The 23,835-nt window shown below is 42.9% G+C and overlaps 1 protein-coding gene across 21 annotated transcripts in view; it reads right to left on the reverse strand.

Annotated features, from left to right (window-relative positions):
* The window catches only part of PLCB4 (phospholipase C beta 4), a 250,510-nt gene that overhangs the window by 100,334 nt on the left and 126,341 nt on the right, over nucleotides 1-23,835 (reverse strand). For all 21 annotated transcript variants that reach the window (XM_084825013.1, XM_084825089.1, XM_084825057.1 and 18 more), the window contains 4 exons: nucleotides 9,994-10,094; nucleotides 4,952-5,032; nucleotides 3,706-3,765; nucleotides 2,217-2,360 (listed from right to left, as the gene is read on the reverse strand). In XM_084825013.1, the coding sequence (XP_084681139.1) occupies nucleotides 2,217-2,360; nucleotides 3,706-3,765; nucleotides 4,952-5,032; nucleotides 9,994-10,077 (369 nt within the window). In that variant the 5' untranslated portion in view covers nucleotides 10,078-10,094. The remainder of the gene's footprint in view (nucleotides 1-2,216; nucleotides 2,361-3,705; nucleotides 3,766-4,951; nucleotides 5,033-9,993; nucleotides 10,095-23,835) is intronic.

The following is a 23,835-nucleotide window of genomic DNA, read 5'->3' on the forward strand; positions in this document are numbered from 1 at the left end:
TCCAGACACCTTATAATGACCTCAGAATGCTGTGTGTATAAATGCTTCTAGGAATCAAACTCAGGGTCAAATTAGATGTTACTTTTATTGCACAGTTAGAAACCACATCTGGGTTTTTAGAAAATGTATTACTCTGTGCCAGTGGGACCTTTCTCTACTGCTGATTGTAGCATGGTGAGGTGGGTTTTGTTAGGATCACAGCTGTGGAAGGGAAAGTTAAGCCTTCTCTCCCCGTGCACTGCTGTCCTGATGAGAATCTCCTCCCACAGGCTGAGTATTCAACTGAAAAACTTCAACAACCACATGTGGCTACTAATCACACAGTAACCTGAGTCACCCGCATAAACAATCTTCTGAGGAAAACCATTTATTGAAAGTAATCTTGGATTCATAGCCCTTAATATTGTGGACTGAACCCAGATTTCATCATACTCTGAGCAGACCCAAAGAAATCAATGGGACAAAGTCATGACTCACTTAAGGCCCACTGATTTCAATGGGTCTGCTCTAAGTATGACTAAAGCTGGATCCAACTCTGTGTCTCCAAAAAGGGAGCAGGCCATACTGAGCCTGTTTTGCTACAGTAAATCAAAAATATCTGCATAGAATTCCATATAGAAAACTTCTTGGTCCTGATTGTCATCATCATAGAAACAGGATTACAAGTTTTTAAATGGTAAAGTAATTAGAGGATGGCATAGCAGAATTAAAAAGATGGCAATATAACACTCATAGCAGGGGAACCAACAGGGCAGGGCCCACATGCATGGCATGCAGTAGCTCCTGGTCTCAGTCCCTGGAATCTGTGGTTAAAGGATTTCAGGCAGCAAGGCTGAGAAAGACTGAAGCCCTGGAGAGCCAGGCTGGAAGGACCAACGATCTGACTCAAAATATGACGGCTTCATCTGCTCATATGCCCTTAATCCAAATATCCATAATATCAGCAAGAACAATCCTATGGAGGTGGTGACAGGAGAATCCATGGCATAAAAACCACCACCTCCTAAGCCCTGCTGGCCAGAGCAGAAGGAAGGGGGCTGGTTCCCCCCCTTATTTGTTGACACTGGCTTTTCCTTTTGTTTATTTTTCCTCCAATTGCTTTCAGTGGGATGGGAAATAACAACCAGCTCCAGGACTGGCATGGTTCCCCCCGCCCCATAGTTCTGGGGACACGTCTAGGGAAGGAAGGCTTTTTGGATCCAGCGGAACCAAAGCCTTCCTGTCATCCACCCTGACACTGCTCTGGAATGCCCCATTTTAACCCTCACCGCCATGGAGCACCACCAGGGAAGCCACAGCAGCAAAACGTCTGCTACTATCGACAGAGGACTTCTGCGGAAAGATAGGGAGGTCTGTGGTATCATATGGCCCCCTGAAATAGCCTCCCAGGGACCACAAGATTGCCCCCCTGGTGTTTTTAGATCCCCCCCGCCCACTTTATCAAACATCAGATGTTTTATTTTTCCATTCAAGCTCCATAGCTCATAATGGATAAAGACATAAACATGGCCTTTAAAAGAGTAATAATTCAAGATTATAATCTTACTCATTTATAGTTATTTATTTATTTATCCTTCCCAATGAAAGATGAGGCTTAAGTGTTATTTAACAAGTCTCCTGGCAGTCCAGCTCTTCAAAAAGTTACAGATAACATCTCTAATTGTAATTTAACGTTTTATCGCACATCTGCACATTTCCTAAGTTGCCATTCTAACATTTTCCCACACGGGGGAAACACCCAACGAACCTGAAAAGCACTGCCTTAATTCATTTGATAAATTAGCTCATTTTGGCAGTATGTGCTCTCTGCCCTTAACTTCACCAGATCTCTCTTCCAATGAATGGTTGTTATCCTTCAGCAGAGCACAAGGGATTTACATAGAACAGGGGCCCACAACCTGTGGCCCCCAAGACCGTAACTGCGCTTCCTCCCATAAGACTACCCTTCTCTCCATCCCCTCCCCAGCATTCCTGACACAGATCGCTCTTTTCCCGATGCTGCTACCAGTGAGGAAAAAGCAATCTATATCAGGACTGCTTAGGAGAGGGTAGCGAGAAGGCTCTCCACTCCCTCCCCCAGGATCGCTGGGGTGTGCGTGTGCGTGTGTGTGCATGCACACGGCCCCCAAGCCAACACATGCAGCCCTCAGAGACGAAACCCCCTGACACGGAAGAAGAATTCAGCAAAGCCCACAAGCTGTGTGTAACTGCAATACCTTGGCTTCTTCGGTGCTTTCCGCTACCATATATGTGAAGCTGATGTTCACCAGATCCGTGCCACTACAGACACACACTATACGTCCCTCCAGTTCATTTTCTACTTTGCCAACAGCCTCAAGAGCAGCTAACATTTTTGGATCCTGTAAAACGCAACGAATGCCTTGTTAGATCATCCAGGGCTAAAAACAGAAAGGAATTCCGTTTTGTTGTTGTTGTTGTTCCAAATATTTAACCTGTGAAGTTCCTTATTCACGTTCACTTAATTTTTTTGTCAGCATTTCAAGGTTACTATTAGAAAATCTTCACTTCACAACTGCTTGTTGAATAGTGTCACTGAAATACGAAGGCAGATCTGAATGTTTTAAATACATCTGATTATACAAAGGCTTGATTCATAAGGTGAAACCCTTATGGGCCAGATAATTGGTGGTACTTCACTAATGCTCTGCCCTCAAGAGCTGGTTATGGAATCATAACCATGATTCCAGTGTTATGTCTGCACCAGTCCTATGTAAGTGAGATACTCCAATCATAGTTCAGGCCAAAATTATACCATACAAATATGTCTGCAGCATCTTCCCTGTGCTCAATTGTCCCTTTGACACCACACAATCCCTTTTCAGGTAGAGTTCACCTTCTTTTTCATAAAATTTTCAGTATTCATGAGGTAATTCCCTCAGCCATGACCACTTCACTGTTACAGGTTCCACCTTTAATCACTGACAGTGGGCCATATGTATCTGTCCTCTGATAAGCCTATGGATACGAATCTACATTTTCAGAAAATGGAGCTTTAGTGCCAGCAGCAGACTTGGCTATTCGAGCAGCCACAGGAAGGCTATGCGAGAAGAATTAATAAAAGATGATCAGTCTAAGAAACAGATCACCATCCTGTTGCCTCAAGAGACTGGGTATAAGCCAGAATTGAAGGAACAGATAGATTAGGGAAAGCATGCATAGACACTATCATGTTACTTTGATGTAGAGTCTCTTTCCAGATTTAAGGAAGCTCATTTGCATGGCAACATCTTCATTGGGATCAGAATGCCAATGAACTAATGCATATTAATTAAATAACTGTCTTCATAATAGCCATGTAATTTTTAAAAAAAACAACAAAAACAAATGGAAATGATCTAGCCAAGAGGAAAACACTTTCCAGTCCCACTGATTTAAATGGGGAAACTAAAGCATAAGCTTAAAACTCTGCCACTGAAATCAACAGAACTTAAAAATGCTTAACAATAGCTGGAGCATACCCTCTCACAGACATTTTTTTCCCCTCAGCCATCCACTGCATATCAAAAGATGAGGTTTATGCAGGATTTCATCCCCCCCCCCAATTCTGTGGCCCTCGAAGATGCCAGGCTTTCAGGGGCATTTGACATTTGTAGGTAGTAAATTTACAAAAAAAGTTCCACTACTGGCCCTCAACCCAACACCTATTGTTTAAAACAATATTACAAAACAAAATTAGAAAAATACCTTTGGCACTGCTCCAACACGAATACTGTTGATCAGGGAGCATTCTAAAACTTGCCCTTCCTGGAACAACAAAGGGAACAGCTCTTAAGCTCCAAGGTTTGATGTAATACATAACATACTGAAACAGGAAATGTAACAAAAGCAAAAAATGAATAGAATTCACAAACACAATTAATACAAAGCAGTACACATTCTATTAATTTTGGTTAAAACAGGGGTGGGGATCCTGTGACCTGTGGGATTCCAAATCTCATCAGCTCCAGTCACCATGGCCAGTGGCCAGAGATAATGGAGACCAGCAACATTTGAAGGGCCACGGGTGCTCCAACCTTGGGTTAAAGCATGCGGACCAGTGATATCGTTACTCCTAAAAGGATTAAAACATTAACCACGTCGAAATAGTTACAGAACTACAGAAATTTAGCATCTGCTTACCAGACTCAAAGTCCTTATTTCACCTCCCAACATCAAATACACCGGATGGGGTGAAATGATGGCTGCACCAGGATGATGTCATGAGAGGAGGACAGAAGGGAACAAAGATGGGCTGTTGCTATGCACTCCCCAACAGCCATCATCACAGAAGGGGATGGAGAGAGGCAGCTAGACAGCAGCAGGATTACATATCTCTAAGACCAGAGCTTCCCCAACCTGGTGCCCTCCAATGTGTTGGAGTAGAAATCCTAGCATGGCTGGCTGGGGCACGTTGGGAGTTGTAGTCCAACACATCTGGAGTGCACCAGGTTGGTGAAGCCTGTCTAAGACCACTGTCAAGCCAAGCACATTAGCACACTTCTATACAATTATACCCCTTTACACACTTCTGTGAACACAGTTGTGCTCAACAAATCTCACCCACACACACCTTCCTTTCAGTAAGCAGATGATTGTTGGGGCAAGAGAGGTGCCTGAACTGTTTCCTCCTCCCCAGCTAAGACAAAAATCATGAGGCGGAGATCAGGAACACACGGGAAACCCAGTTCTGGGTGCGGATTTCCCCTCACCAAATTAACAGTGCAACCTATGCGTGTTTACTCGGCAGTAAGTTCCACTGTGTTCAGTGGGGCTTACTCCCTAGTAAGTGTGTTTAGGATCGCAGCCTGTGGCCCAGAGATGTAGGAGTAATGCCTCACAATGGAACAGACAGCATGAGCCTTATCACAAATATTCAGTGCATGCTTCTAGGATGGGGGATGTAAGCGTTCCACACAGACAATGATGGCCTTGCAGTCACTGTGAATTGTACCTTCCCTTCACTTTTCCATGTTAGGAAAAACCCAAATTCGTCCACTTTAAAGAGGCAGCATGGTTCAAAGACGAAAGATTCCTGTTGAAGGAGAAAAATGAAATATTCAGCTCGTCAAGAAATAACTGAAGAAGTACACAGATTACCCACCCTCCCCGCCCCCCTTCTAGTTCAGAACCAAAACATTTTAAACATCATAATATCCCAAATATAGAGAGGCTGAAAAGGCAAATCCTACAACTGGTACTACATTTCAGAGCCCCAAGAATCAGGCCTACAGCCCCCTCCACTTTTCCTGCTGCATCACAGGCAGCAGCTGGGCTACTATTACAGTCAGCAAGCATTACACAGGATTCTTAGGCTGTGGCGTAGTGGCGAGAGTGTTGGACTGGGAGCTGGGAGATCCAGGTTCTAGTCCCCACTCAGCCATGGAAGCTCACTGGGTGGCTTTGGGCCAGTCAGAGACTCTCAGCCCAACCTACCTCACAGGGTTGTTGTTGTGAGGATAAAATGGAGAGGAGGAGGAGGATAATGTAAGCCGCCTTGGGTTCCTTGCAAGAGGAAAAAAGGCGGGATAAAAATGCAATAAACAAACAAACAAACAGGGCAGCGCCTCATGCAGATAACTCCCATGGTGCCCTCCAGGTCACTCTGCACCATATGGAATAAGGGTGGCCAACCATTCACTTGCTTCGTTGAGGCAGGTCTCTGCAATATGTAGAAACTGGAAGGGACTTAGCCTAGCTCTGAGGTAGGCAACCTGGTGCCTTCCAGATGTGTTGTATTACAACTCCCATAACTGTCAGACGGCATGACCAATGGCCAGGAATTATGGGAGTTGTAGTCCAGAACAGCTGGAAGACAGCAGGTTGCTTACCCTTGGCCTAGCAGCTAAATTAAACCTTCAGGTTCAGACAATATGCCTCTGAGTACCAGTTGCTGGTGGCGTGAGGAAGAAGAGTGAGGAAGGGCTGTGGCTACCATGGCCAGCTTGAGAGCTTCCTAGAAGTATCTAGCAGGCCGCTATTGCAAACAGGGTGCTGGACTAGATGGAGCCACTGTCTGACAAAGCAGCCAAAAGGCAAAATGTGGCCCCATTTTTATGAGTTTGTGCTATGTGGGGTAACACTCACACCCATTATCTGGGGCTTATGGTGCAAAAGGTGGCTCAAGATTAGTAGCTTTCAGCTTCACTCATCTGCTTGGGGGGGGAGGGTGCAGGTGTTATCTGGATCCCCCTGAGACTTACTTTCCATAGAGGGACTGATGAGGAGCCGGCAGATTTCTCCTAGGCCCAAGAAGGCCAAGGCCCCAACCTGTAAGGTCAATATTCAGCTGCGTTGCTACTTCTGATAAGGTGTTTTGATAGCTGGAAGCTAACCAAGTATGTAATTAAGAACTAGGGCCTCCATTTATTTTTTCCCTCCAAATCCCTTTTCCTTTTCTGTTGTGTCTTTTAGATGGTAAGACTCTCTTATTACTGCTCTTTGTAAGCTGCTCTGGGAGCCCTGTTCAGGTGAAGAGCAGGGGGAAACGGCTTGACAAAAATAAATAAATACATTTATTACACAGAAACAATACAAGTGGGCTGGGAGACACTGCTGGAGATTCAGGGATACACCTTTTGGCTAAAGCAGCATAGCAGCTCCCCTTGGCCACATGCTGGTGGAAGCACCTCCACCACTCCCCTGTACCATGGTGCAGGTTGGCAGACATGTGGAGGACAGAGAAAAACCTCATGTGTCCAGAATATGCATTGTAAACCACATTTTGCATTAGAAAAAGCCAAGGCAAGTCTATGCTTGTGTGATGTGATAATGGGTACAATGAATACCCAGCACAGGCAGCATGAGCCTCAAGTGACCGTTGGGGCTCCTTGAGTCAAGTGTTCCCAAACTGAAGGAGGTTATCCTACATGGAAGCAGTACTAAAGCATCTTGCTGCACTAGCAAGGCACAGGGTAATTTTTTAGCAGCAGCAGCACAAACCGCTGTTTGCACCAACCATTTCAACTTTATATAGAGGCAATTATTTGGAACCTAAAGCAGTCTTCTCATGAACAGAACTTCTGTCTCCAGCATCTGGAGAGCATTAAAATACCCATTATGGATTTTGTTTCTTCTCTAAGCTCTTAACCTTGCAACTTTTGTGGCTCTTAATTCTAAATACTGAGAAGTGATAAACGTGTTAACATGCCTGCATTTTAACTGGCACATATGCCCACAACATTCCTCTTCTCCAGATAAAGTTTTGTTGTCCCCCCTGGTTTCACCATTGGCTGCTATATAAGAAACAATTTACCCAAAGAAGAATGTATGGAAAGAATTAAGGGAATTACAGGAGTTAGAAAAGCACTTGTCCACCCAGAACAAAACACTTGCACATCAATGTTCACAGAAGTGGTCAGCCCTCCTTCCCAAAGACCTTATTCAACACACTAAATGTGGCCTCAATGCACTCCAGCATGGGTACCACTTGCGCATGTGGAGGAATTCCCATAGGACATAGAGCCAATTTTATCTTCCCACCACCACTTCAGATGCGCACATGGGCATTCCACACACCAGGCAGTTACAGAGAATGGCAAGTCTCCTATGCGTGCCTATCACATCCCCATGGAGTCTTTCCCCTCCCCTTAGTCGAGGAACAGGAGCTTGCGGAATAGGAGCTCGATCCTTGACTGAGAGGACGGACGGATGGATGGACGAATGGATGAGGACATGAGAGATGAGCCCAGGATTTGCATTCCATGTTGCCTGAATACAGGCAGCAAGGAGAGGGGAGTTCAGTTATGTGCTGTGGCAGCCTTCCCCAACCAGGTGATGTCCAGATGTGTTGAACTATAACTCCCAGCACATCATATGGCAGGGGTGGGCAATCTTTTTTGGGCCTGAGGGCACATCTGGTAATTTGAATAACTTTCCTGGACACCACCTGCAGACGAAAGCAATGGCCTGCAGCCACCTGCCATCTTGTTTTCTTAAGAATGTATTTCCTAAGCCCCATGTGTAGCCCAGGGTCATTTATGGGAAAAGATGGGAGTAGCCAGAGGCCTCATATTGCTTTGAAGCAATCCCAGCTGTCAGTAGGAAATCTTGTTACCTTGGCAGATGGTGCCCATGGGTTCCACATTGCCTATGCCTGTGCTATGGAGTTACCTCCATGTATGGGTGTTATGCTCAAGTGGACTAGACTGAAACCCATCTGCTTATTTCTAGTACCAGCTGAACTCTACATTTTGGGGACACTATTTGTGGAACAGGGAGGGGGAATGAAGTGCTGAAGAATCCTTCTGCAACCAACAAACATTTAGCAAGCCCGTTAGCTTATTTGCTGCCGCCACGAATATGGGTATACAAGGCCTCTATCTGTCTTGGCAAACCTCCATGTTTAAAAATATCTTTTCTTCATTTCAAGAGATTAGAGAATGAAGTAAAAATATTACTAAAGGGATTTATTTGGATTTTTTAAAAAATCTGTTATTTGTCTTGTTAAATCGAGCCTCAAGCTAATTGAACAAGTGCTGGATAGATTAACCAAAGATTCTGTTTATGTGAAGCTTGTTAAAACACCAAACAATGCCCGCCTGTTAAATTCAGTTAAACAAACAGAATGTCCAGTTATCTATTTCTAAAAGGAATGTTGACCACATGATTAAATAAAAGGAAAGCATGCTCTAAATTTTATCTTTTGCAAACACGCTATGTTCCTTTCCACGTTCCTTGGGACTATTTCTTTTTATGAATTTACACAGATATGCAAATCACACTGGATGATCTTGTAATAAGTGTGCTTTGCTGGAGTGGAATAATCAGCTTTCTAAAGCCACTCTTGAATGTGCATCTTCTGATTTCAATTGGGATGGAACTGGCCTGGCCTTTCCTGGATTTCGTTATACTGCTGTCTGGTGAAGTGTTTTTCCCTATATGCATTTCTCAGTTTTCAAGGATGGTAACAGAGCTTGAATTCACTTGCTGCAGTTTCCATTATTAGTCCAAAAACCCAACCAAACTGTATTTTAATTAAGGATGTCAGAGAAATCCACAACAGAACCAAATGGGTTGAGACTGTCATAAATCCAGCCCATGGATTCCACAGCAGACTGGCTTTTCCCCTGTTGGGCAGATTCTGCAGATTTGCAGACCAGTTTTCTAACTTTCCTGAATTTTGCACAAATTTTGTTGTAGAAAAATATGCAAAATAAAAAAGCCCAGTGCATTTCCCCCATAGGCTAAAGCATGAAAATACGCATGGGGGGATTTGTGCATTTCCACACATGCGCGATGTACATTTGCAAAAATTTAGAAATAAAAAAATCCGATTCCAGTGATGGGTGGATAATAGAATGAAAAGTGCCTGACAATCCATGAAAGATAGATGGAAGAGATTTTACACAATCCATGTATCCCTAATTTTAATGCGCACCATCACTTGTATGTGGCTTATCTGCAAAGAACCAAAAAATTAAACACATGTGAGCAGCAGCAATGGAAAAATGCAGCTAGATCCAACTGTGCATGGTCAGTGGTCTTTATGACATCCAAAGATGCCAGCAGAACAGTGGAAATCTATGGATGCAATCCTATACACTCATACATGGGACATCTTTCTGAATAGACATGTAAAGAATTACACTGTTAATCATCAGTGCTGCTCAGTGACTAGGACTTATTTATTTCACACACCAAAATCTGGGGCGAAGTTCAGAGGGAGGGAATTTTAGAAGCATGGCTACCTCTGTAACATGCAATCTGTTAGTGACGAGATGGCTTTAAACAAAAGTATTTTTCACCCAAACACCATATTAAACATTATAATATTAAAGGATTTGGTCAAAATAATGCTGTAGGTGAAATCATATTTCAAACCAAGGGCTGAATTCATTTTTGGAGTAGCTCTCTGGAGTTGCATTTCGGAATAAGACAGCTTCCTACGTTCCTATCTATGAAGCTCTAGTGACTAGAGGCAAACACTCATTGTTAGTCTTCAGACTTGAGGTTTCAATGTTTTGTGTCTGGAGGATATTAAGGAAGACTCCTTACCTCTTCATATCTGTCAAACACAGCTCCATCTTGCAGAAAGGATGGAACTGGCTTCTGCCAGTTAAATTCATATGGTTTTGCCATTATATAGAACAATCAGCCTGGAACGAAAACAAAGTGACATTAAACTTTGGCTGTTAGAATGTAAAGCAGCAAAGATCAGAGAGATGTTATTAATTTAATGAATGGAATACTTGGGTTCCTTATCAGTGAGAGAAAAAAAACCTCGATAAGGAACCAAAGTATACCTTTCATTAGCATTCCTCTTGCCACAGTTTATTATCTACAGTTTTAGAAAAGCACTAGTTTACATGCAAATCTTTGTATCAAATGTATCAGTCAGAATGCCTGAGATAATGGAAGCTGCAGATCTAAATCAAAACTTATCTCCCTAAAGAAAAATCACAGCATGCATTTTCACACGGTGACTACTGAAGTGGCAGCACAAGTCTTGCTTATGTGGGCTCACTAACATCTCCTTAAAAGGTGTAAAGGTAAAGGTGTCCCCAACCAGTCGTGTCCGACTCTAGGGTGCGGTGCTCATCCCCGTTTCTAGGCTGAAGAGCCAGCGCTGTCCGAAGACGCTTCCGTGGTCATGTGGCTGGCATGACTGAACACCGAGGTGCACGGAACGCTGTTACCTTTCCCACCGAGGCGGTACCTATTTATCTACTTGCAATTTCTTGCTTTCGAACTGCTAGGTTGGCAGGAGCTGGGACTGAAGACAGGAGCTCGCTCCGTCACGCGGCACTCGGGTCTCGAACTGCTGTCACCGACCTTCCGGTCTGCAGTTCAGCGTCTTAACCACTAAGCCACTGCGGCCCCCTTACATCTCCTTACAGAAGTATAAATATTCTAGACATATGATTCTGCCTTATACTGAGCCAGGCCATTCACCTAGTCAGTACTCTGACTGCCAGCAGCTCTCAGGCAGAAGTCTTTCCCAGCCCTGCTGATCTGAACCTTGGTCCTCTTTTGTGCAAAGCCTGTGACCTATTACTAAGCTATACGCTCTCTGACCTTCCTATCAAGTGAAATAAGCAGGGTTTAGGACCTGTAATCTGCCAAATAATGACCCATCTAGAGACAAACTTGGTGTAACGTTTGTCACATGATTTGGCCTTGCATGCCTGATTATTTTTAAAAAACAAAACAAATAGGCAATGAGGGGTGAGGAGCAGGATTCAAGCTGTGGCAGGGTGCGTGGGTGTTAACTTTTGCCTCTGCTATGATCCCAGTCGGAACAAGAGGAAAGCTCCCATTGGTGCTGGGATTTGGCCCCTAGATGCAAAAAGCCAGCAACATTCTAAAACTGGAGGGAATTGGTTTGATAACCTTTGCAGAACAAACTAGTTCTGAAAAACAAAAACAAACAGAAAACAAAGAGAGGAAACTGAAATTTCCTAAAACATAATTACTGGGATAAAAGACCCACTGAAATCAATCCATCAGATTTACTTCTGAACGCACACATTTAGGAGCATGCTGCACATAAGTCAAAATTAAAGCACAACATCACCAAGCTAGAACCAGGAGGGTTCATAGTCCTGCAGTACAGCATATGCTTTGCATGTATAATGTCACTGGTTAAATCCCCATTGAAAGGATCTTAGATAGAAGGGTGCAAAAGACTTTGGAGAGTTGGATAGACAATATTGGGCTAGATGGACTAGTGGATCTAAGGCAGCTTTATACATTTAAATATGTTGAAACAATAAACTCTTCAAATTAAGAATTAATGTAATTTCTAGTAAACAGGAGAAAAGTTATAATTTTTGCACTAGGAAAAACACATGCTTTAAAAAAAATACGACTTGTATACTCTTTTTTTTTTTCATGCACAGGACTGGATCCAGACTTACCCTTCTGTGAGCGGTTGGGGCAGGGGAGCGATTTCCATCAATTCCCCCTTCCCCTTGCAGCCCCCTGCACAGCCACCTCCCATATAGTTCCAGAGAGTCCCCCACCCATCCAGAGCAGCTTTTCAGGAGGCTGTAGCAAGAATTGGTGAAAATCACAATCCCCCTTCCTCCAACAGGAGCTCCAGTGAGTGGAATCCCACTCACAGGAAGTATGGATCCAATCCATTGCCTTTAGTAAGTATCCAGTGAGAAATACTTAAAGCCCATCAGGCCATATATTAATCATACGTGATTAATTAGAGTTATAACATCACTCATCTTCATCATGCTCTCTGGCAGAAAATGCTCCCACCTGCATTGAAGTTTACAAATATTCCCCAACATAAATAAAAAGACTCAAAATAACATGAAGGAATATTTAATCCTCGTCATTCTCCTGAAACAGGGAAATCAAAGAGGGTTTTCTAAGTAAAGTACATGGCTAGAAGCCAAAAAATATGGATATCACATGAAGCCAGAGGGACCATGCATAATTTAATAAACTTGAGATCTCACCATACAAACACTGCAACGGAAAGAGGGAAAAGCAGTGCAACTTTGACATCTTGATGGGAAATGTTGCCAGAGAACAGAATTTCTACTGAATGCCCTAAAAATAGGTTCAAAATTTCACAACACAGCCTCTATTCATGACATAAACAGTGTTAGCAAGAGGAGTACTGAGGAAACTGCTGGATTAGGTCCCAAAAGGCAAGGCTTTCTCCACAGATTTTAAACACAACCTTTTCTGTTTTAACAGAAAGCTGGGAGGTAAAGAATAGAGACTGCCATATTAACTAGAGGACACAGAAAGGGTTTGGGGGGTGGTAGGGAATTAATAAAGACACAGCACATCAATTTAAGCAAATGCTCATGACCTTCAGAAAATTATGATTTAGATTAGAAGTTAGGAAAGGAGTTTTGTGGAGACAAGGGGCTGATACAAATGCATGTCTTTACCTACTAATGAAAAATATTTCAGACCTTTCAAGAAGGGCAAAGGAAATTATTGACATTTGAGTGCACTCTCGTTTTAACTTTTAATGTCAAGCAATTAGTTTTGAAAACAGATACATGAACGAACATGTACAATTAAAGGAGAGGCAGATAACTCTTTGTGAACCCTTCCTTCTCATCCCACACCTCCTCCTCAAAATTCCTTGGAGATTAACTCATCTCTGCCTGAGCCTTATCTAGACCCAGATCTCCAGTGTTTACGTTTTTTAAAGACTTCAGATCAAATTTCTGCAATACCTTTCAAATGTGTATTGGTAGGAATCCCTCGCATGATTAGGTTTTCGATGAAGCTAAACTTTAATAAAGTTGGACATGACTGAACATGAGCTTGTTCTAGTAATACAGAGGTTTATGTGCCATTTCTACAGAACCTAAGATACATTTGTACTTCATTTTAGTCGTATTGCATACTCTTGTGAGAAGCAGGCTAAGCAAAACAGTAGAGGATTAAATACATAAATACACTGAAGTACTTCTCTATCCTTTCAAAAGAGGGCTCATTTGGGAAATATACCCCCATAAACACGGTTTTAAACCCTCGTCCAGTGTGCCATCAAAGATTTATTACAGCCTTGATTTATTTTCTATTATTGGAAAGGGGGACACAGCCCAATCATAGAGAAGATGAGATGCATGCCCAAGATCTTAGGTTCAACTCTGGCTTCTCTCATGAAAGGATCAGAGGTAATCGAGCTGGGAAAGTCCCATCTGCCAATGCCCTTGGAGAGCTGCTGTCAGTCAGAGCAAATAATACTGGACTATATCAGCTCTCCCCAACTCATTGTCCTCCAGATGTATTGGCTTCAGCTCTAGGGATGTATAAGAAATTCATCTCAGTCCATTTTTGATCAGGATTTATCCGGTTCGCACCTTCCAGACCTAAGACAGACTCGGATGCAGTCGAAGTCTGTACATTTCCAAGCTTGCAGTGTGATACACAGACGACCCCCCCCCCATGCATTCAACAGCATGAGCACATTTGAAAACGCGCATGTGTACTTTTGAAAGATGCATACAAATTCGCTTCACTCAAAGGGAGAAGAATGCATACATTTCAAACATGCGTACAACTGATGCATACATTTGGGAAAATGCGCACAGATTTTCATATGAAAAGAGAGAAAAAACTAAGCTGGCAATCTGATCCAGATTCAAGTCAGAACGAGCTTCAAGATGGAATTCAAGGAACTTGGGAGAGCTTGAGTTTTGCTGATTCACACATCCCTAAACTCCCATCAGCTCCAGAGAGTTTTGCTGATTCACACATAACACAGAGTTTATTCACACATAAAACAGAGTTTTGATGACTCACACATCCCTAAACTCCCATCAGCTCCAGTCAACATGTCCTGGGGTTAGGAATGTTGGGAGCTGTAGTCTAAAATATCTGGAGAGCACCCGGTTAGGGAAGGCTGGGCTGGATGAGTCCATATTCTAACTCATAAGGCAGATCCATTTGTTCATACATGTGTAGCCCTTGAAAGCCCAGTGCAAAATGTAACAGATTAAGAAATTTGTCAAAGTTAGTAGCAAAGGCTGTGCCGTACCAGACTGAACCAGCCTTTGACAACCATTTCAAAGTGGGACCCACCTATAGTCAACCTTTCAAGGCCCAATTGTAAAACTAGCTCCATTTTCCAAGCTCTACCTTCTCCCTGTTCAACAGAAAATGCAAGAATATTGCATCTGTAGTTAACACGCAACAGGATTTTAGTTTAGTTTTCATGTTTAATGTTAATAGAGGGGTATGTAGGCAGTATGAATCGAAACAGAATTTAAGGAGGACAGGAGGGAGCCTGTCTCTTAATGGGACTACACAATAATAATAAGTCAACCCAACAAAAGTAAATTTTGAAAAGGGCCTGGAAATAGCAGGAAAGAAGAAGAAAAGGGGCCTCATTGTGCAGCCCAATCAGGAATACATCGGTGCACACCTGTGAGTCATGGCCTACAGTTTGAGAAGCACTGACTTAGACCGTTCACACAGAACAGCATTTTGAAGGGCCCACAATAACAAAGTCAATATTTGCGGCCTATGCCAACCCCTCGCTCACCTGGGCTTTTGCACAAAGTGTAAGCTGCACTTGGCTCCTGCTGCCATCTCCTGCAAAAGCCCAGTGAGGAGGGGATCTTTGTGAGCTAGATTTATTGGACAAATGCACTTGCTAAGGGGGGAGGGGGAGGGCGAACTCTTTGCCAGCAAGTGAATTATGGATTATGGAAACGGGAGCAATATGCTATGGTCCTAGAGAAGCTTCCTTTCTAGACATGGTATAAGCGTGTTTCTTTCCCCTCCAAAATATTACCATTGGAAACTGCTAGCTTTGATTACCTATTTTATCTGCTGTCAAAGGGAAAGACTTCACAGGCAAGGCAGGAAAAAATATACCCCGGTTTCTTAGAAGCTCACTGGATGACTGTGGACCAGCCAATCATAAACTCTCCACCAAACCTACATCACAGAGCTGTTGTGAAGATAAAAAGAAGGTGGGGCCATTTACACCAACTTGAGCTCCTTGGAGGAAGACTGAGATTAAAAAAAATCATAAATAAATGAAGATATAATATTTCTATGATCTTTTTTCTCAGAGGAAATGTGCGACTACAGTGAGGGAATTTTTCAAAGAAAAATCCATTTGGATTAGTGTTTCATTCAAGATGCATAAATGTGTTCTCTCTCACACACCTTGAACTGTTCAATACAGTAAACTGTTCAATACAGTAATGTCTAAATTATTTGTCTGGAAGTCTACAACTGGCTTGTGGGCAAGGGTTTTGCCCTTGGCTACCGTTCCCCTTTTCCTCAACAAATAGCAAGAAAGACAATGTTGTTCTATTTCACACTTTTTACACAGTGAAAGTATATGGCTGACATCTTTACAGATGTGTTGAGATCCCAGAGTAGCCTGAAGGGAAGTGTGAGGAATACAAATTGTATGCTGTGCAGCCAAGAACATACCCCACCACACTGGGAAGCGAGACGAAAAATAGTAAGTGTTGAAAGTGTCAACATGAATGTTGCAAAAGGAATTCAAAAGGAAAATCTCGCACAAATACTCAAAAACTAGCAAACGCACACATGCGCACGATGTAATCTTAAACTTGAAGGAATAATAGCATATTGTTCCGTAATGACCCAAGTACACAAAGATGTAGAGCAAGTTATCTCTGTGGGAAGGCAAGAGCATCTTAATCAAACATGGATTAGTGCATTCAATGCATCATAATCCCCAGCCACTTTGAGAACAATTTTCATTCTCCAGCAGCTGCTTATTTTGGTTAAGGAGAAGCTCAAATGTAATTATAACTGTGATAACCTTAGAATGAGGAAAGCTCGTTCTAAACTAAAAATAGCTAGCACCACTAACTTCATCTGTCAGTCAAACTCAGCTTGATGCATGGTCACACACCTCTTCCTCTAAGGGCACACACAGTCCACAAAGATCATCCAAATCAAGTGGCACATACGAAAAGCATATGGCTTCTGCCCTGGTGTGATCCTATACATAGGTGTTCTAATACCCTCCATATTCTCTGGAAGTGGTTTAGATCAGAAGGTGGATGGTATCTTGCACCGGAGATATGCCTCCAGTGATTGGGGCTGCACTCCCAGCAGTGGATGCGTACTTAATCAGACCCTTGGTCCATCTAGCTCAGTATTGGCAGCAGCTCTTCCATCTTAGACAGGAGTCTTTCTAGCTCTACCTGGAGATGCAAGGGATTGAACCTGGAACCTTCTACATCTAAAGCATGTGCTCCACCACTGATCCATGGTGCAGACTGCATGGTGACTTGCTTTACTTGGAGCAAAGGTAGCAGATGCCATTGCATATAGTGCTTGGGTTGGACATCAGCACCAATGCCGTGAGGACATGTAGATGTGCGGTAGTTAGATTCCTGGGCAGGAAGATGAAATCCAGGACCTCCAAGATAGTTTTCTCTGAAATGCCACCTGTTCCATGTAGGTAATGGCGGTGGGGGGAGATCTAGGAAATTACATGGCAGTGGGTTAACATCTATTCCAAGTAAAATGGTGGAAAACATTATTAAAGATAAAGTTAGTCTTCATGTTGAAGAATCAACACAGCTTTAGCAAAAATAAGTCCTGTCTCATTAATCTATCAGAGTATCCACAAGCAAGTGGATAGGGGTGATCCAGTAGACATAGTTTACTTGAATTTTTAAAACATTTTTTTTGCAAAATACCTCACCCTATAAGTCTGAAAATGATACAAATAAATAGATATGGCTGTTCTTCAACTCTGCTTATCATGAAGTTTAGACCTGAACAAACAGTTCAAACTTTAACAAAATAGTATTTCATCATTTATAGTCTCTTCAATCAGTGGAAGTGGAGTGGAGCAGTGGAGCAGTGGAGAAATGCTTCTGTAAAGAAATGCTTCTGTTAAAAATAGATACATCCAAATCATATTTGTTGGCCATGCTGCTTAAAAGGTAAGCAATCCTCTATTACCACTGACTTGGCTTGATAGTTTCATTGGCTACATAGGCAAAGATTTCAGAAGGGATGAAGGGGGAAATGTTTCTGTTTTACAATAAAACTAGGCATCAGTTCTCTTAAAAGCCTACATCATCACCTGCCACCCCCACTGATACAATCTGTGATACATGACTGAGAGGAATACTGGAGTAAATCACAACACCTTCTGTTGTATATCAGATTGACAACTTAGCAAAATCTATCACATATAATGGGCCAGTTCACATATCATGGTAAACCAGATTTTGTAAAGAAATATATTCTAGTTTACAGTGAATGAGCAAGCATGCTTATGCACATTGCTCTCTCCCCCCCACTTGGCTCCTCCTGCCAGCAGGAGTGGCTAAACAAGCTCTGTCCACGGTTTGTTTTGCATCACGTCCACACCAAGATCTCTGGCTTGTTCCTCTCCTAGCAAGCCAGATGCATTAAATCAGGTTTTTTGTTGTTCAGTTGTTCAGTCGTGTCCGACTCTACGTGACCCCATGGACCATAGCATGCCAGGCCTTCCTGTCCTGCGCTCTCTCCCGGAGTGTGCTCAAGTTCATATTCATTGCATCGGTGATGCTATCTAGCCATCTCATCCTCTGTCATCCCCTTCTCCTTTTGCCTTCAGTCTTTCCCAGCATCAGGGTCTTTTCCAGAGAGTTTTCTCTTCGCATTAGGTGGCCAAAATATTTCACCTTCAGCATCTGTCCTTCCAATGAGCGCTCAGGGTTGATTTCCTTTAGGATTGACTGATTTGACCTCCTTGCAGTCCAGGGGACTCGTAAGAGTCTTCTCCAGCACCACAGTTCGAAAGCATCAATTCTTCGGCGCTCAGCCTTCCTTATAGTCCAGCTCTCACAGCCATACATTACTACTGGGAAAACCATAGCTTTGATTAGACGGACCTTTGTCGGCAAGGTGATGTCTCTGCTTCTTACTATGCTGTCTAGGTTTGCCATAGCTTTCCTCCTAAGGAGCAAGCGTCTTTTAATTTCATGGCTACAGTCACCGTCTGCGGTGATCTTGGAGCCCAAGAAAGTAAAATCTGTCACTGCTTCCATTTCTTCCCCTTCTATATGCCAGGAAGTGATGGGGCCAGATGCCATGATCTTCGTTTTTTTAATGTTGAGTTTCAAACCAGCTTTTGCACTCTCCTCTTTCACCCTCAACAAGAGGCTCTTGAGATCCTCTTCACTTTCTGCCATTAGGGTGGTATCGTCTGCATATCGGAGGTTGTTGATAATTCTCCCGGCAATCTTAATTCTGACCTGTGATTCATCCAACCCGGCGTTTCTCATGATGTACTCTGCATATAAGTTAAATAAGCAAGGTGACAATATGCAGCCTTGTCGTACTCCTTTCCCAATTTTGAACCACTCGGTTGTTCCATGTCTGGTTCTTACTGTTGCTTCATGACCCTCATACAGGTTTCTCAGGAGACAGGTAAGGTGGTCTGGTATTCCCATCTCTTTAAGAATTTGCCACAGTTTGTTGTGATCCACACAATCAAAGGCTTTAGCGTAGTCAATGAAGCAGAAATAGACATTTTTCTGGAATTCTCTTGCTTTCTCCATGATCCAGCGAACGTTGGCGATTTGATCTCTAGTTCCTCTGCCTCTTCGAAACCCAACTTGTTCTTCCGGTAGTTCTCGGTTCGCATACTGCTGAAGCCTAGCTTGTAGGATTTTGAGCATCACCTTGCTGGCATGTGAAACGAGCGCAATTGTGCGGTAGTTTGAACACTCTTTGGCGTTGCCCTTCTTTGGAATTGGAATGTAAACTGACCTTTTCCAGTCTTGCAGCCATTGTTGACTGTTCCAAATTTGTTGGCATATTGAATGCAGCACTTTAACAGCATCATCTTTTAGGATTTTAAATAGCTCAGCTGGAATACTGTCATCTCCACTAGCTTTGTTGTTAGTAATGCTTCCTAAGGCCCACTTGACTTCACTCTCAAGGATGTCCGGCTCAAGTTCAGTGGCCACACTATCATGGCTAACAGGGACATTAAGATCTTTCCTGTATAGTTCTTCTGTGTATTCTTGCCACCTCTTCTTAATCTCATCTGCTTCTGTTAGGTCCCTGCCTTCTTTGTCCTTTATCATGCCCGTCTTTGCACAAAACGTTCCCTTGAGATCTCCGATTTTCTTGAAGAGATCTTTAGTCTTTCCCATTCTATTGTTTTCCTCGATTTCTTTGCATTGTTCATTTAAGAAGGCCTTCTTGTCTCTCCTTACTATTCTCTGGAACTCTGCATTCAGTTGGATATATCTTCCCCTTTCTCCCTTGCTTTTTGCTTCCCTTCTTTCCTCAGCTACTTGTAAAGCCTCATCAGACAGCCACTTGGCTTTCTTGCATTTCTTTTTCTTTGGGATGGATTGAGTTGCTGCCTCCTGAACAAGGTTACGGACCTCCGTCCATAGTTCCTCAGGCACTCTGTCTATCAGGTCTAATCCCTGAAATCTATTCCTCACCTCCACTGTATATTCATAAAGAATATGATTGAGGTCATACCTGAATGGTTTAGTGGTTTTCCCTACGTTCTTCAATTTAAGCTGAAATTTTGCAACAAGAAGCTCATGATCTGAGCCACAGTCAGCTCCAGGTCTTGTTTTTACTGACTGTATAGAGCTTTTTCCATCTTTGACTGCAAAGGACATAATCAATCTGATTTCGATATTGACCATCTGGTGATGTCCATGTGTAGAGTTGCCTCTTATGCTGTTGGAAAAGAGTGTTTGCTATGATCAGCGTGTTCTCCTTGCAAAACTCTATTAGCTTTTGTCCTGCTTCATTTTGTGCACCAAGGCCATGCCTGCCTGTTATCCCAGTGATTTCTTGACTTCCTACTTTAGCATTCCAATCCCCTATGATGAAGAGGACATCTTTTTTTGGTGATAGTTCTAGAAGGTGTTGTAGGTCTTCATAGAACCGATCAACCTCAGCGTCTTCGGCATCAGTGGTTGGGGCATAGACTTGAATTACTGTGATGTTGAATGGTTTGCCTTGGATTCGTACTGAGATCATTCTATCGTTTTTAAGACTGTACCCCAGTACTGCTTTTCCCACCCTTTTGTTGACTATGAGTGCTACTCCATTTCTTCTAAGGGATTCTTGCCCACAATAGTAGATATGATGGTCACCTGAATTAAATTCGCCCATGCCTGTCCATTTTAGTTCGCTGATTCCCAAGATGTCGATGTTCAATCTTGCCATCTCATGTTTGACCACCTCTAGCTTACCTTGATTCATTGATCTTACATTCCAGGTTCCTAAACAATATTGTTCTTTACAGCATCGGATTTTCTTTTCACCACCGGACACATCCACAGCTGAGTGTCCTTTTGGCTTTGGCCCAGCCGCTTCACTCTTTCTGGCGCTACTTGGAAATACCCTCTGCTCTTCCCCAGTAGTATATTGGACACCTTCCGACCTGAGGGGCTCATCTTCCGGTGTCATCTCTTTTAGCCTTGTGATACGTTCCATGGGGTTTTCTAGGCAAGGATACTGGAGTGGGTTGCCATTTCCTTCTCCAGTGGACCACATTTTGTCAGAACTCTCTGCCATGACCTGTCCGTCTTGGGTGGCCCTGCACGGCATAGCTTATGGCTTCACTGAGTTACGCAAGCCCCTTCGCCACAACAAGGCAGTGATCCATGAAGGGGAAATCAGGTTTTAGTCTTGTTTATAAGTCTAGCTTGTTGGGAGAGCAACAAGACAGAGATCTTGGCTCGGATGTCATGCTAAACAAACCATGGATGGAGAGTGGTTGCATTTGGCCACTCCTGCTGGCAGAAGGAGCCAAGCAAGAGGGACAGAGCATACTTGTGCATTCACGGTAAGCCAGATTTTTTTTTAAAAAAGAAATCAATCTGCCTTGCTGTGACATGCAAACTGGGCCAATGTGAATATACAGAACTACTACTCTCTCCCTCTCCCTGTCTCTGTCCATTGGTTTCTTCCTCCTTTAAGAAGCTTCTAATTTCAATTATCGGAATGATATGTGCATACATTAATATCAGGCTGTGGGAAAGTAAGTTTCCACAGCACAAATGAACAGTTACTCCAGCCCATTCTTGGTAAACACTCATTTCATGCGTGCACAAAAATCCTATAGGGTTTCAGCATCACTGATTCTCATATATAGGGAGTTTACAAAAAAAAAAAATCAAGACAAAACAGACAGTTATATGTGTACAGATGTAGTAACAATGGCAGAACTGCAGAAGAAAAGAACCTACTATTATTACATTAAAGAACATCATGTACTCCAAAGTAATATGACAGTCATTAAGAATACAAATGACTCTGCGTCCATTGTTTGTGATACATGAAAGCTAATTATATAGAGTAGGGGGAAGACAAGGCAAGCCAAACTGCACTAGAGAAAATAATTAAACAGTCAACCATTACCTCTACACCACCCTTCTCCAACCTGGTGCCCTCCAGATGTTTTGACTACAGTTCCCAGCATTCATGACAACTGGCCATGCTGGCTGGGGCAAGTGGGAGTTGAAGTCCAAAACACCTGGAGGGCACCCAGTTGGGGAAGGCTGCTCTACACTATGGGCACTATCCAATGCTGCATGCAAGCTAGCAGGCCCACTGTTAAAGCAATGGGAAACTAGAGGATCCCAAAGGAGCAGGAAATGAGCTGAAACAGTCATTGATGGAACAGGGCAGGGCAACGGAGCTCACAGAAGGAAGCTCCGCTGACCTGTCCCATTCCAGAAATGAGTGTTTCTGCTCATTTCCAGGGATGCTTTAGGAAGCAATCGCTTCCTGGTGCACGAGAGGCTGGTCCAGTTGGTGCAACAGAACAAGAAGAGGCACAGCGGCAGTCTTGGATATGTAATTACAATGTAATGCCCTATGTAATTACAAGTAAGGCTCTGCAACAAAATGTTACAGTGTGGAGTCTTTCGGGGTTCCAGCCACTCCTGGGTTTTCCCCTCTCTTTTTTTTCTTCGTGTGTTTGTGTGTGTGGACAAACTCGTGCCCAGTCCCATCTATATTAAAATCTTGGATGTCTCCATTGATGTTTATGGGAAGCTCTAACTTCTGATCCTGGGAACATTTAAAATAGCTTCTCAATATGAACCAGGGTACTCTATCCAGTCAATGACATGGTTTGGAGTAGTTCTCTGTGTCTCTCTTCCTCCCTCCCCTCCTTCTCCAGCCACTCCATTCCATTCCCCCTCCGATCTGGCTTTCTTTCCTTTCTTCCCCTGCCATTTCCCCTCCCAAATGTTAGGCTGCCTCTCCTCTCTCATTCCGCTGACATTCTGTACCACTGAGTTATCATTGGGCTGTTTTTCTCTTAAAATTTTCATACCTCTGAACACTAGGGATGGGCAAACGACCGATGTTCAGGCTCACCACGATTCTTTGAGCATCAGCCCATTGCTCATCTCTCCTTGATTTGGGCTCGCATTTGTGATCTCTGTTCATTTTGCGCGAATGGGGAAATTTGCACAAATCAAATGCGAGCACACATTCGAGAATTTGCAAACGTTTTCGGCGGACACGTTCTTCTGCTCATGCTTGCATTCAGTCTTACAAATATGGCATGCTTGCATGTTTTGTGAGCAGAAACAAAATTCTTGTACATCCCTACTGCAAACTTCAGGTTTACCCCAAGCCTGTTGATACCTCCCTCTTGTGGAGGAAGTGCAGGAAAACATAAGCAAGGGGAACATTCAATCGGTATTAGGAGAAATGATTAATCTGAAGACCAACGATACACTCAAGAAAACTGTGTGATCCATAAACCAATCCACATCCCACCTAAGGTGAATTCAAAGTCATTTTAGTCCCATTTACATGGGTTACTTCATTCATGTAAATTAAAGTACTTTGGCTGATTGGCTTGTCAGCATTCATACATTCATTTAAATATTAAACTAACAGCTACAATCAATAGCTACAATCAAACAGCTACAATCAATAGCTTTTTGATACACAAAATGGCTTTCCATACTCCTAGCACCCCCACCACCTTAAAAAAAAAAATCCAGATTATGATCATATAATTTGGCTGAGTGCTACAGTCGCAGGGGCATAATAGAAGTTCAGAGAGTGTGAATAACAAATGTTCTTTATTATTTATCATATCCTTATGTTGCCTTTCCTTCAAGGTGTTCAATGGGGGTGGGGTGCCCAGAGTTATCCCAAACCTTATTTGTGATCAGCAGATTAGAATTGTCATTGCGATCAATAGTGGTGCAGTTCTACTGTTTCATCTAAGAGCAATTCAAAGAGAACTGAAAGAAGCCAGGTAACCCCTAAAGGATAAAGACTTACTTCATATGGCCCCGTTTAGTAGCTAAGCCCATTCTTAGATAAGAAGACATTTGTCATTTTAAACTGAGGCTTTATATCTGCAATGCTTTTTTTTTTAATGTACAAATGAACTCTTTGTCCATTTCAGAAAGT

The sequence above is a fragment of the Heloderma suspectum genome, chromosome 1 (assembly GCF_057233095.1).
Source record: "Heloderma suspectum isolate Gila_16-S chromosome 1, 16-S_ref, whole genome shotgun sequence".
NCBI lineage: Eukaryota > Metazoa > Chordata > Lepidosauria > Squamata > Helodermatidae > Heloderma > Heloderma suspectum.